Source organism: Musa acuminata, chromosome BXJ2-11 (assembly GCF_036884655.1).
Source record: "Musa acuminata AAA Group cultivar baxijiao chromosome BXJ2-11, Cavendish_Baxijiao_AAA, whole genome shotgun sequence".
Lineage (NCBI taxonomy): Eukaryota > Viridiplantae > Streptophyta > Magnoliopsida > Zingiberales > Musaceae > Musa > Musa acuminata.
Window position 1 is genome coordinate 27,933,464 of NC_088348.1, and position 12,718 is coordinate 27,946,181.

Consider the following 12,718-nt stretch of genomic DNA (forward strand, 5'->3'; position numbering starts at 1 on the left):
TAAACTCTTAATTTTTAAAAAAAATATATTTAATACATCACTAGCTGAATATTTAGATAATAAAATTTATAGAACGAAACTTTAACTATTCCACCTTAGTTAGGTGAGTCACCAAAATATTTTCTACTAAACAAGCTAAAAAATCATATATATATATATATATATATATATTATTGAAAAGAAATATAACACAAGGGGGAATGAAGAAAGAATCTCTGCTTCCCGCTTCACTCTCCGACAACCAAAAGGCGGCCCAACACGTGTCTTCCTTCCCTCCATCTCCGTGCCGGCCGAGGCAGGTAGTTCCCGGGCCCCACCCACCTACGGGACCGAGTCGCGCTCCTCGGGCGGAGCCAGGGTGGTTCGGATAAAACCGAGCCTCAAGTTTGAACTTGCCCCGAACGTTGAAGTCAGTTGGGCTGGGGTGGGTGAAATCACGCGCATGGCACGTGACGAAAGCAACCAAACACCACACGACTCGGCGAGTCGCGTCCTACGCGGTCTCCCACAAAGCGAGACACCAAAGCAAACCCCCAACAGACGTCGATGGATTCGACGTTGATGCGCTTCCCCACCCTTCTCTCTCCCCTTCATCTCAAGTCATCCGTAATAAACCATGCCCGATGACGTCCTCTTCCCTTCGATATCACGTCAAACACTACATCTTTCCCGCTGGTTAGAGGAGGCTCTGCCACGTAGGCGGTGCGTGCCAAAAGGGTGCACGCCTATTGGGCACACGTCGTTCCGCCATCGGGACAACCGTTCTCGTTGGTGCAGCGAAATCGACGCATGGCACGATAATTAAAGCAAACGGGGAAGAATTGTGTGATCTACGCGTCCGTTCACCCTATTAATACACCCCACACACAGTCTGTCTTTCGCTTCATTTCATCCCAACCTGCGGCGAGGAAGGAGGGCTCGGAAAGGACCGAGGAGAAGAGAAAGGGAAATAGAGAAGGGACGCAAAGTTCTCCCTGTCGTCTCCCTTCCCCCACCTCGAGGCCGAGGAGAGCAGGCTGAAGGAGACGCAGCAGCAGTCGCATTTGGGGTGTTGGCCGGGGGTGAAATCGGCGGGGAATTGGTGAATTCTCGAGGGCTCCACCCTGGGCTTTCTGTTCTTGGATTGGGGGTGGTCGTTGGCCGAGGGTAATGGCGTCGGATTCCTTGTCGGTGGTGGCGGAGGACGTGCTGAAGCCGCATGAGACACGGACGGGCGACATTGATCTGGCCTCTAGGAAGGAGGTGCAAGCAGGTGATTTGATTTACTGCCCATAATTTCTAGTGTATTTCCTCATAATCGATTCTTTATCGTCTTTTCGAATGTTCTGTCCTCGACACAGGCCAGAAAAAATGGCTTCTTTTTATTCCGATGATTCCTGGATGGTGCCGTCCTGATCATCATTCTCTTGGGGTTTCTTTATCGTCGATTTTTAGTTCTTCTGTTACACATATTTCTTGTGTTGTATTAGTTGGAACGCAATAGAGAAATCGCGGAGGAGTTTATTGTTGGCTTTTGTTTATAAAGATCATTAGTCTGTTAGATTTCTCGATATTTTTATTCCCAAAGCTCAAAAGTATTGATTAGGATTGCGCGGAATCATGAATAGAATTCTCTGGTTCTGTTTTGCTATGGCAGCGTTGAGAAGGTACGAGGCAGCCGAATGGCTGAGGAAGATGGTGGGGGTTAATGGGGCGAGAGATTTGCCGGAAGAGCCCACAGAGGAGGAATTCCGGCTTGGGCTGCGAAATGGGATTGTTCTTTGTAATGCACTCAACAAGGTTCAACCTGGTGCTGTCCCCAAGGTTAGCTTTTCTTGCAGTCACGCGCTGGATTCTTTCTTTCTTGTTTGATACCATCGCTTCAGTGTTGCATGATGTCATCTCTTGACTCTCATTCCAGGTGGTGGAAGCTCCTGCGGATTCGGCTCTCCTCCCAGACGGTGCTGCTCTGTCAGCATATCAGTACTTTGAGAATTTGAGGAACTTCCTCGTCTCCATGGAAGAGTTGGGCCTCCCAACATTTGAGGCGTCCGATTTAGAAGGGGTGCGGATTTTTTGTTTGTTTGATAAGCTCTTCTCAGTTTCTTTTTTCCTTTCATTTAAGTTATGAATTAGAAGTGGAAATCCTAAATTTCTGAGATTTAAAGTATCACTAATTTAAAATTTTTTTGACATGTTATCTTCTTCTTCTTCTTCCTTTTTCATGGGCTGGAGGGCAGGGTGGTAAAGGCTCCAGGGTTGTGAATTGTGTTTTGGCTCTTAAATCCTATGGTGACAATAAACAAATGGGCAGAAATGGTTCCTGCAAGTATGGTGGGATCCTGAAGCCTTCCACCTCTGGCAAGTATTTTGTAAGGAGGAACTCAGAACCTTTCATGAATTCCCTTTCTAGAAGCCAATCAACTGAGAAAACCCAGGATGGCATATCGGTGGAGCAGAACATGGGTGTCAATTTCTCGATACAATCCACTGAAATGGTAGGTAAGCTGAATGTCATAATTTGTTGAATAAATCGGGTATCTGCATTAGCTAACACACCAGCATGATATTGTCCACAGACGACATCACAGTCTCTGAACATGCTTCTGCGTGCCATCCTATCAGATAAGAAGCCTGAAGAAGTCCCAGTGGTAAGTTAATTCGTTATGACAATTAACTGTATGTAGTGCGGATGAGGCTGGAATTGTTATTGCATTTATGCAGATTGTGGAGTCAATGTTAGGCAGAGTAATGCAAGAATTTGAGCGCCGAATTGCAAGCCAAAACGAGCAGGTAGGCCCTGGTACTTTTATTATTGACACGCTGCTCCATTCATCTGAACAGGACTGCTTATGTCCTTATCTTTCACATGATTTGTTATTCTGATTGTCACCTGTGACACAATCATCCAGCATGTTATCCTTCTGAAGCCTGCTTGATTTTCTTCCTTTTTATGCACCTTAATGTATATTATTTTTGCTACTGTTAAATTTTTTTAAACCGCTTCAAATGATACCGCAATGCTTGATAGGTGAAAACAACTACAAAGGATCTAACTGATGGAACAAAATCCTTCTGCAAAGCAAAAAATTCAACAGAAATTTCATCCATTTGTTGTGAAAAAGAGGTACTAGACCCACACATTCTTATTAAAGTCACACTTATCAAATTTAAGTGGTTCCCATTAAACTCTTGTGATATATTAGTTTATGTGTGTTATAAGAAGATGACATATGATTCGTGGTTTATTCTCCTTCAGTGCCTCATGATTTGTTTAAATGTCTCTCTAACACTGTACTGTGTTCTAGACGGCGAAGACAGAGAATTCTTTCCCAAGCTCAAAAGATGAGGATTTTAGTATGAGCTTGAAGGATGCAGAAACATCAAAAGAAAAGCTCCTGAAGCAACACTTACTTTTTGATAGACAAAAAAGAGAACTACAGGTATTCTCTTCTGATTTTTTTTAAGGATTTGCATGATGGTTGGGTTTATCAAGCTGTGTTGATGGTGGTTGATGTTCTCTGTAGGAACTGAAAGGTGCACTTCAAACAACTAGAGCTGGTATGGAGTTGATGACAACTCAACATGCCCAGGAATTTAGTAATCTTGGTGAGATAGTTAAATGATCAGTTGGGGATGACAAGAAATTGTTAACCATGAGGAACTGTTAGACATACTCTGAAGGCCGTTGTTCTTGTCATTTTAGGGAAGCATATGCAAGTCCTTGCTCAAGCAGCTTCAGGATATCATAAAGTTCTCGAGGAAAACAGAAAGTTATACAATCAAGTGCAGGATCTTAAAGGTGATATTCTAGTTAATTATATGCAAAATTAATGCTTCCACTAATTTCTTTTGTTCACTATCAGGAAACATTAGGGTGTACTGCCGTGTGAGGCCTTTCTTACCTAGACAATCAAGTAGTATGAGCACTGTTGGTCATATTGACGATGGAAATATTATGATTATCACCCCTTCAAAATATGGGAAAGGACATAAGTCTTTCAGCTTCAACAAAGTCTTTGGCCCGTTTGCCACTCAAGGTGTTCAAGGCTCTATATTTGAGTACATTCAGAATTTTCTAACAAAGCAATGAACTAATCCCCTTTCATCAATGCAGAGGAGGTTTTCTCTGACACACAGCCTTTGATTCGTTCTGTTCTCGATGGTTACAACGTCTGCATCTTTGCATATGGACAAACTGGAGCAGGGAAAACCTATACAATGGTACATCATTGACATGAAAATTCATTTTGGAATATTTAAATTCAGCTCACGATTATCTATCCATGGAAACGAATCAAGACTTTTTTTAATTATTTGGTTCTTAATTTTTTTATGCAGAGTGGACCAAAAGAACTTACAGAAGAGAGTTTTGGAGTAAACTACAGAGCATTAAATGACTTGTTTCATATCTCAAAGCAGAGGAAGGAGACATTTTGTTATGAAATTGCTGTTCAGATGATTGAGATATATAATGAGCAAGTTAGGGATCTCCTTACCAATGATGGTCCCCAGAAAAGATATCCTTTTGTGAAGATCTTGCTCTTATTATTCTTCAGTTCTTTTTAGTTGTTTGTTCTATTCTGTTTTATATATTTCGAGTACCTTTACTCGTCAATACATTAGATGATCTTGCTCGTATTATTCTTTAGTTCTTTTTAGTTTTTTGTTCTATTTTGTTTTATATATTTTGAGTACCTTTACTCGTCAATACATTAGATATTCATAATAGTTCTCAGAAAGGACTTGCTGTGCCTAACGCAAACTTGGTTCCTGTCACATCAACAACAGAGGTTATTGAATTAATGAACATTGGTCAGAAGAATCGTGCTGTTAGTGCAACTGCGATGAATGACCGTAGCAGTCGTTCTCACAGGTCTGGTTACGTTTTGAATGGATGTGTTTTGGCTTTCATCATGTCAGGCTAATGGATTTTTGTTTGCAGTTGCCTGACCATTCATGTTCAAGGAAGAGATTTGGCATCTGGGGCTGTTCTTAGAGGCTGTATGCATCTAGTTGATTTGGCAGGTAGTGAGAGAGTCAATAAATCTGAAGCTAAAGGAGACAGGCTAAAGGAAGCACAACATATCAACAAATCTCTATCAGCTTTAGGAGATGTAATATCTGCCCTTGCTCAAAAGAGTTCACATATCCCTTACAGGAATAGCAAACTTACACAACTACTACAAGACTCTCTAGGTAAGAATTAAACACAATTGACCGAGTTCTACATGCACTTTATCTCTCCATGAGTCATTGTATGTTATTCTCATTTTTCTCAGGAGGGCAAGCTAAAACATTGATGTTTGTCCACATAAGCCCTGAGGCAGATGCAATAAGTGAGACTCTAAGCACGCTCAAATTTGCTGAACGGGTTGCATCGGTTGAGCTTGGCGCAGCTCAGGTAAACAAAGAAAGTGGGGAAGTCAAGGAGCTCAGGCAGCAGGTGCTATTTCCCTTCATTCTTGAGTTGCTGTTCTTTCTAACTTCACATGTGACTTGCTTTCCTTCCTGATTATCTCAATAGGATGACCATGTTTCATTCTGCTTTAGGTAGCTAGTCTTAAAGCAGCATTAGCTAAGAAAGAGGGTGAGCAGATCCAAAGCACAATGTCTAGTCCTGATATATACAGGCTAAAATCTGGTGCAACATCTCCTGCACATCCAAACCAGATGCAGACGATGGAGGATTTTGGCAACATAGAGGTAGAGATACCTTCTTTATATTATTTCTAATAGGAAGTTTATCAGTGTCCCTTGTGCTACATATTCAGAAATGATTTCTTAGCATGCAAATATATAGATTTGCATTCGGGTAATGATTTTGTCAGGTTACATATTTGATTTCCCAACTCTTGTTTCTTAACATTTTAGGTGCTCAGCTGTTCAGCAATGATGCAGGAAAGGGTAGAGATTGATCTCCAAGACCTTTTAAGAGCATCTGATTCTTCTCCTTGGCCAGAGGACTCCCTCAGGGGCTGGGAAGGAGATAACCTGCATATGCCAGACTCATTTTACCAGGGATATGTTCCCGATGTGATGAGAGTCTACGGGGATCATCACAGAAGTTGGGCCAACTCTATCGCAACCGATGATTCAGATGATTTGGATTTTGCAACAAGTGATTCCTCAGAGCAAGACATGCTATCGCAGTACAATCTTCCGAAAAGCAACAGCAATGCTGTCAATGGTGGATCAAAGATCAAGCGGCCTCAGTCGGGTCCAGTGAAGAGTTCCGAGACAAGGTAATCCTGTAGCCATAAATTTGCGCACAATTTTTCTTGAACATAAAGACTGGCTGGCCTTCTATTTGATCCCCTAACAAATATAACTAGGATCAAAGCTCATCTTTGATTTGAACACTAGAGAAAATATGTTTCTAACCCTTTCTTCATCTGAATTCAGGAGACCAAGCCGAACGCAGATGCCATCTCCATCGAGTAAGCTATCAAATACACCAGGCCAAACGGTAAACCGCTCCAACAGACAGTTACTCTCTGGCAGCGCCGACGGAAAACGAAGGCCTATTGGGAAAAATGGAAAGTAGAGTGATAGACGAAGAATGGCTGGAGATTTCTTGGTTTGTAATTACAAGGGGAATGAAAGCTGTTTCTTTTGTGAAAAAAGATACAATCAAGATGTATAACTCTGCTTCTTTTGTGAATGTGTTTATTGATGATGATAGCTTCATGATCTGTATAGTAAGTTGTCGGGTTTGTCCTTCCTGGCATGATTCTCTAACTTGAGCATCAAGAGGATTAAGGGAGTTGATGGTCAACTCTCGACATTCCTTCATTCTCTAACTTAAACATCAAGAGGATCAAGAGAGTCGATGGTAAACTCCCGACACTCCTCTCTCTCAACCCCAACACGAGGACGAGGCATGAGTAAGATCCCTCGACTAGCTGTGGTTGGATCAAAAGAGCCACAAAACTTCAAAACAGACCTGGTCACCATTACAAGCCCTATTAGACCAACTTCCCATGGCTGTGTAGATAGGACAAGTGCAAAATAAAAGGCTGAGAGCAGCAATCATTATAAGGATATGATTGCTGATACCTACTCCACCACCATGCCTCTTTGACAAAATCAGCAGCATTATACAACAATTTATTATTCATCAAGTTGCAGGTTGTCTCATTATCAATGTTCCATTTCAATCACATACAAGTAGGATGTCCATGGAGCATCTAGATATCTTTTTGTTGGAGTATGTGAAAAAAGATCAGGCATCCAACTACATCAATAAAGATCAAAAGGTCATTAGTTAAGAAGAAGAAGTTCAGATCTAGGAGAACAACAGTTTCCAAAAGATTAGAAAAAGTTCTAAAGCAAAAGCCACCAATGATGAGCTATGTTTGATCATTGGCTGCAAAAGCAAATGAAGACCTCACTTTGGTGCAAGCATAGGAGCACCAACACACTTTGAAGTGGAGACTACATCATAATAATGTGCTGCACTCTTTGTTTCAGCAATCAAAACATCCCAAGCTGCATAAGAAACTACAAACTGTAGGGCTTTTCCTGCCAGGGTTTGAGCTCACTCTTCCCAAGTGTCTGAAAGAAGCACAAAGTTGGTTTTGATTCTTCTTTTGCTCATATAAATCTATATCTGTTGGCTTTCTCCTTTTCCAGCAATCATACTGCAGTGGTGGAGTTCATCATGGTAGGGTAGTGCACACAACTTACAACACAAGCAGGTAGCCCAAAGAGGAGACACCAGACAGTCACTGCAATAAAAGGGTATTCTAACTCCCACTTTGATCTGGGAACCAGCTTTCTCATTTTAATACCATGAACACATATGGAATACAAACTAGTAATCGTGATTAAATAGAGTAATGACATATTACAGTATCAATCAAACATTTGAACTTCGACAACTAGCAAAAATTTTTCTTACAGGCTTTGAATGAAGAAATCTAGCTGTACAAGCAAACACATTGTCATCGCTGATGCAGATTTTCTTCTCGATCGGGGGTGGTGCAATACAACTGAGGAAAGAAGTATGCAATGATTCGATCATGGAGGAAAAGATACTTTTGCGGGGATTTATTGGAAAGAATTTGGCAAGGATATTGGTGAGCTCAGGATTCTCGATTGTACAGAGGGGAATAAATGAATGATAATCACATGCAAAAAGATTTTGCTAGACTTGCGCGAGACCACTGAAGTTCTCAAGGGAGAAGCAGAAGAGAGAGGAATTCAAGCTCAGATCAGAGCATGGTTGGGGAAAGACTGATTCCGAGAATCCAGAGACATTGGAACAAGTCCAAGAATTAGAGAGGTCTGAGGTGATAGACAAACTGATGTTGGCAAGACAGATAGCAGTGAAGGGATCTTGATCAATTCCTGAGAGGACTCCAGCACGGGAGATGTTGGTTCCAATCACATTTTTTATGGTCACCTGCTTGATTGTCGGCAGAGCATCCGGATCATATTGGTCATCAGGATGTGCCCCACATTGACCCGTGAAACGAAATGCTTCATGAACATTTTCCATTTCCACATCTGAAATGACGATATCCTTAATGAAGCCGCCTCGTCCCCGAGTGGTCTTGAATATTATGCCAGTGAAAGAATCATGGACATGAAGGTGCTTAACATGTATATCTGAGATACCACCGGACATCTCACTGCCAAAAGCAAGTGCCGAACCAAGAGATGTCTGCAGATGGACATTGTTGATCTGAATATTTGAGGAAGGCCTGCCGAAAGAGATACCATAGTTGTCCCAACCACTCTTGACAGCAATGGCATCATGTCCAACACTGATGCTGCAATCTTCGATGCAGAAACTTGAGCATGAATCTGAGTCAAGCAGAAAATTTAGATGAAGATTTGGAATGATAGTTGTTGCCCCTAATTTTATGTCATTATCATGGACTAGGACCAAGCTTTTGCTTATTTGCTTTAGGACAGCATAGAATAAAGATAATTACCATAAAACAATAATAGAAACTGTAGGAACATATCTGAATCTTTATAACGGATCTTGAATCAGATCATTCAAGAAATTTTGTGTGCTAAAAGCAACGATAAAACAGGGCGGAAATCATAAAAACGCTACATTTTGACTCTTACTTGGTACTACACCATTTGTATATGGGGAATCAGATGAAGCCTGAATAACTATATTCTGGACAGTTACATTGCTGCATCACAGAGGGAAAAAGAAAAGATATTTGCAGTTGTCCAAATTCTCAATATTTCTTCACAAGACTAAACAAATAGTTTTAGCACGCACCTGGAATAGACTGGATGGATACTCCATGCTGGGGGATTCAAGAAAGTTAAATTTGAAATCACAATGTCACAAGAACTCACAAACTCAAGAAGATGAGGACGGCTGTAGTTCAAGGTGTGGGTACGAAACCACTCCCACCAGACAGAACCCTGCCCGTCAATAATCCCATTATTTCCTGTTCCACAAACCAATCTCAGCATGGTATACAAGAAATGCTATGGAACTTGCAATCATAGAAAGAGCATGAAATCGATCTGCCGAAATGTTAAAAAAGCATGCCTGTTATCACTACATCCGTCAAGTTGTATCCGTTTATCAAGCTGCGATGCCTTTCACCGGGAAGGTCTATCCCTTGACCATAAGAGGGCAAAGGCTCGACAGTAGGCCATTGAGATGCATCCTAAAATAAAGAAAAAGAAGGGGTTATTAGTTTTCTAACCGTAGCAAGTAGAAAATTTTCAGCATTAATAAAATAAACTTGGACTTCTCATTTCATTCCATCTAATCTTCTCATGGGTATCAACAATTTGAAAACTCCACAGAAGAAATTGTGTAATTTCTAAAACATTGAATGACAGCTAACTTAATTTAATGTTAACCGTTTGTTTTCAAAATCCAGCCCCATTATAATTTCTTTATCTGATAATAAATAGATGTAGTACAGCAGTTCATGATAGACATTAATAAACATGAAGACATATGGGCTTATGTACTATGATCAAGACCTGACTGCCAATTATAACTGCATCTTCGTCCAGGAACAAAGTGAGATGACTGGTAAGATTGAAACTTCCTGTCAGCCATCTCCCCTTAGGAACATACAGCTGAGCACCACCCTTGTCGGCGAACGACCGCACATAGAAAACAGCATTTTGAAAGGCAACTGTATTCAAGGTGACTCCATCCCCCACAGCCCCAAACTCTGTAATGGTGACACTGTGTGGTCTTGGTGTCAAGCCATTCTTGAGTTTACAATACCCATCACCCCTGTCCTCGACTTCGACAGCAACTGCAACCGCTAAAAGTAAAAGCACGACGACCTGCAGAGAACAGGAAATATAATAACACGGTAATTAGCACTTGACATAGCTTCATCAGTATCCACATTGCTTCCACATCGACCTAAAGGCCAAACAGAAAACGGAAGCTTGTATCGAAGCCCACATCAATTTTTCCCTTCACTTGGAACCTCCAATGCTGATTAGGTGGAATGGGGAAAATGGAAGCTTTTCTGGCAATGAATTAAGGGAAATCTGTTCCAAAATATCGATCATGCAGACATCTAAGATCTCTTATGCTAAAATTACCAACACAAGACTTTAAACGTTTCCCGATTGACATCAGACCTAACAAATAAAATCGATGGGTATAACAATGGCAAATGTCATCGTAAAGATCACACCACTGCATTTCCTTAAATTAACACCAAATCCTATTCTGAATCAAATGATACACAACCATTAACCTAAAGTGATACCCAACAATAGCAAACACGTAAAAGAACTAAAAAAGGGGAAACATAAATGATCAAAATGGATCTCTAATTAAAACAAGGGGGTCGATGCGCACATCTATATGAATCGATGATCACATCGCCAGTGGCAAATGGACAAGTGGTCGAACCGAATCAGAGTTCCAACAACCAATTATAAATAGAACCGTGTTCAGAAAACACTTTTAATTGGGTCGAATCTCCACAACCCAGATCGCACAAGGAAGAACATCCGACAAAAGCATAGCAAACGACACCCAACAGAAAAAAAACAAAAAAAGAGGAACTCGGAAACGAACAAGATCAAATTTTTACACGAATCCAATAATCCCAAGTTCTTAAGAAACAAGAAAGGCAGTTCCTTTGACAAACATCACAAGGAAATATACAAGCAAACGTACTTACTAGCCTCTTCATGAGCCCCTCGGAAGAAGGGGCGACGAAAAGCGGAGCAGGGAATTCCCAGGCGAATAGGACTGGGGAATACAAGACGTAGCAGGAGGAGAAAGAGGCAGGAGAACGACCGCGGAAGAAGAGAGAGGAGAGGAGGAAACGAGGAGGAAGAGGAGAAGCACAAAAACCAGACGCTGTCCTGTTTATACTAGGAAAAAAACAATAATAGTAACACAATTATTCCTACATCCACCCGAGACCTCCGAGCCCCCAAAAAGCCCTCCGAGACGAAGGCCGACGCGGACGAGCGGGTATGCCTGGGGGTCGGCGTGCTCGCATTACCTTCTTAACCTTTCCTTGGATGCTCGGACAAATACGTCTCAAGGGGGGAAAAGGAAGGTACAATTTTAGCGAAGCAGGAAAACATGAAAGAAATTGAAGGAAGAAAAAAAGGGGCGAAATAGAAAGAGGGAAAACAGCCGGGGAGGGGGGACACGGCCGTATGCCACACCGAGCAATAGTCACTAGTCCACACATGATGCGTCTGACATTTCTAATACGGCATCACAGCAAAGAATAATAGGAGGGGAGTAGTAACACGCTGGCCTTCCCCTCCCCATGCTGACACCTCTGGAATCCATTTGGCACGTATTTTTGCGTCGTTACTACCCTTTCGATCCCACGGTGGTGTTGGAGACGGGAGCGTTGGTGTTACCTCCGCGGGGCCCACTCCTCTCCTCTCTCTCTCTCTCTCTCTCTCTCTCCACCCACAGATCTAATCAGTAAATTCGTATGTTCAGTGGTTGTTTACTGTACATGAGAACAATATTTCTTACCTTTTGGGGAGGAATTTGGCGTAAATGTACGAGTAGAAAATTATATTTATATATATACATATATATATATATATATTCGTGTGGGGCCCGCAGCGGGGAGCGCATTGCCATGGCATGGGGCTGCGTGTCCCATGTGGGTTGCCAGGGTAGGCGGTGGGGCCCGGCCCTCAATCATGCCCGCCGAAGCCAGGCTGGCCTCGATCACTCGTCTTCCTCCTCGGAAACACGACGCCCTCCGGTTCGTACCCACCATGAGAATTCGACACGTAAGGACTCGGTGCTGGGAGGAGTCCGCTGGTATCGGGCCGGTGATTGGCGGGAGGAGGAGTGAGACGGGGAGAGGGTGGCGGGACGAGCCGGGATGTTTACTTTTGTCGCTTCTTCCACTGGGGCCCGAGGACGCAGGGGCAGACGAGGTGTGCCCCACCGCTCTCTTGCGCCCATCCGTCGGTCTTGAGGAGCTTTGTGATTCTCAACATAGATCCTGATCCGAGCGGAGGCCGATTGCGCGGTCACATCGCTGCGTAAGACTCGTCGCCTGAAGCGTTCTTCCTCCAACCCCACACGAGATTTCGACACGTAAGACGTGGTGGCGGGTGGGGTTCACCAGCAGCGGCCGGGGATTGGCGAGAGGGAGGGGGGACCGATGTGTTCCCCACCACTGTCTTGATCGTACCCGTCGGTTTTGAGGAGCTTCGAGATTCGCACAATGATCTGATCGCGCGGGCACATCGCAGCAAGAGACTCGTCGGCTGAGCCCTCTTCCTCCGA

The 12,718-nt window shown here is 42.8% G+C and overlaps 2 protein-coding genes across 5 annotated transcripts; one reads left to right on the forward strand and one right to left on the reverse strand.

The window, feature by feature from the left end:
• The first annotated feature begins 885 nt into the window (after positions 1-885).
• On the forward strand, positions 886-6,678 carry LOC103971758 (kinesin-like protein KIN-14P). Of its 4 annotated transcripts, none has more exons than XM_065133456.1 (19): positions 886-1,252; positions 1,637-1,803; positions 1,901-2,044; positions 2,220-2,477; positions 2,559-2,630; positions 2,704-2,772; positions 3,011-3,106; positions 3,288-3,422; positions 3,507-3,588; positions 3,686-3,781; positions 3,846-4,019; positions 4,097-4,203; positions 4,321-4,499; positions 4,694-4,855; positions 4,925-5,178; positions 5,262-5,425; positions 5,533-5,685; positions 5,854-6,224; positions 6,385-6,678. In XM_065133456.1, exons 1-19 carry the CDS (start codon positions 1,150-1,152, stop codon positions 6,524-6,526), a joined length of 2,928 nt encoding a protein of 975 aa, XP_064989528.1. In that variant the 5' UTR covers positions 886-1,149; the 3' UTR covers positions 6,527-6,678. The 4 variants fall into 4 exon arrangements, with proteins under 4 accessions (XP_064989528.1, XP_064989529.1, XP_064989530.1 ...); XM_065133457.1 differs by having other exon boundaries at positions 5,881-6,224; XM_065133458.1 differs by lacking the exon at positions 3,011-3,106.
• Positions 6,679-7,786: 1,108 nt separating this feature from the next.
• Positions 7,787-11,590, reverse strand: LOC135626604 (probable polygalacturonase). Its single transcript, XM_065132032.1, has 6 exons — positions 11,124-11,590; positions 9,952-10,266; positions 9,506-9,626; positions 9,227-9,401; positions 9,064-9,134; positions 7,787-8,790 (listed from the first exon to the last, which is right to left on the reverse strand). The coding sequence occupies exons 1-6, from the start codon at positions 11,133-11,135 to the stop codon at positions 8,129-8,131; spliced, it is 1,356 nt and encodes a 451-aa protein (XP_064988104.1). The 5' UTR covers positions 11,136-11,590; the 3' UTR covers positions 7,787-8,128.
• Between the last annotated feature and the right edge of the window lie 1,128 nt (positions 11,591-12,718).

What these genes read in the sequence shown, in the direction of transcription:
- LOC103971758 (XM_065133456.1), top strand. Translation starts at nt 1,150, where the DNA reads ATGGCGTCGGATTCCTTGTCGGTGGTGGCGGAGGACGTGCTGAAGCCG. An exon ending in AGCCTGAAGAAGTCCCAGTG is followed by an intron (nt 2,631 to 2,703) that starts GTAAGTTAATTC and finishes GCATTTATGCAG; the next exon opens with ATTGTGGAGTCAATGTTAGG. An exon ending in CCATTTGTTGTGAAAAAGAG is followed by an intron (nt 3,107 to 3,287) that starts GTACTAGACCCA and finishes ACTGTGTTCTAG; the next exon opens with ACGGCGAAGACAGAGAATTC.
- LOC135626604 (XM_065132032.1), bottom strand. An exon ending in CAGTTATAATTGGCAGTCAG is followed by an intron (nt 9,627 to 9,951) that starts GTCTTGATCATA and finishes TCTTTATTTTAG; the next exon opens with GATGCATCTCAATGGCCTAC. An exon ending in GACGGATGTAGTGATAACAG is followed by an intron (nt 9,402 to 9,505) that starts GCATGCTTTTTT and finishes TTTGTGGAACAG; the next exon opens with GAAATAATGGGATTATTGAC.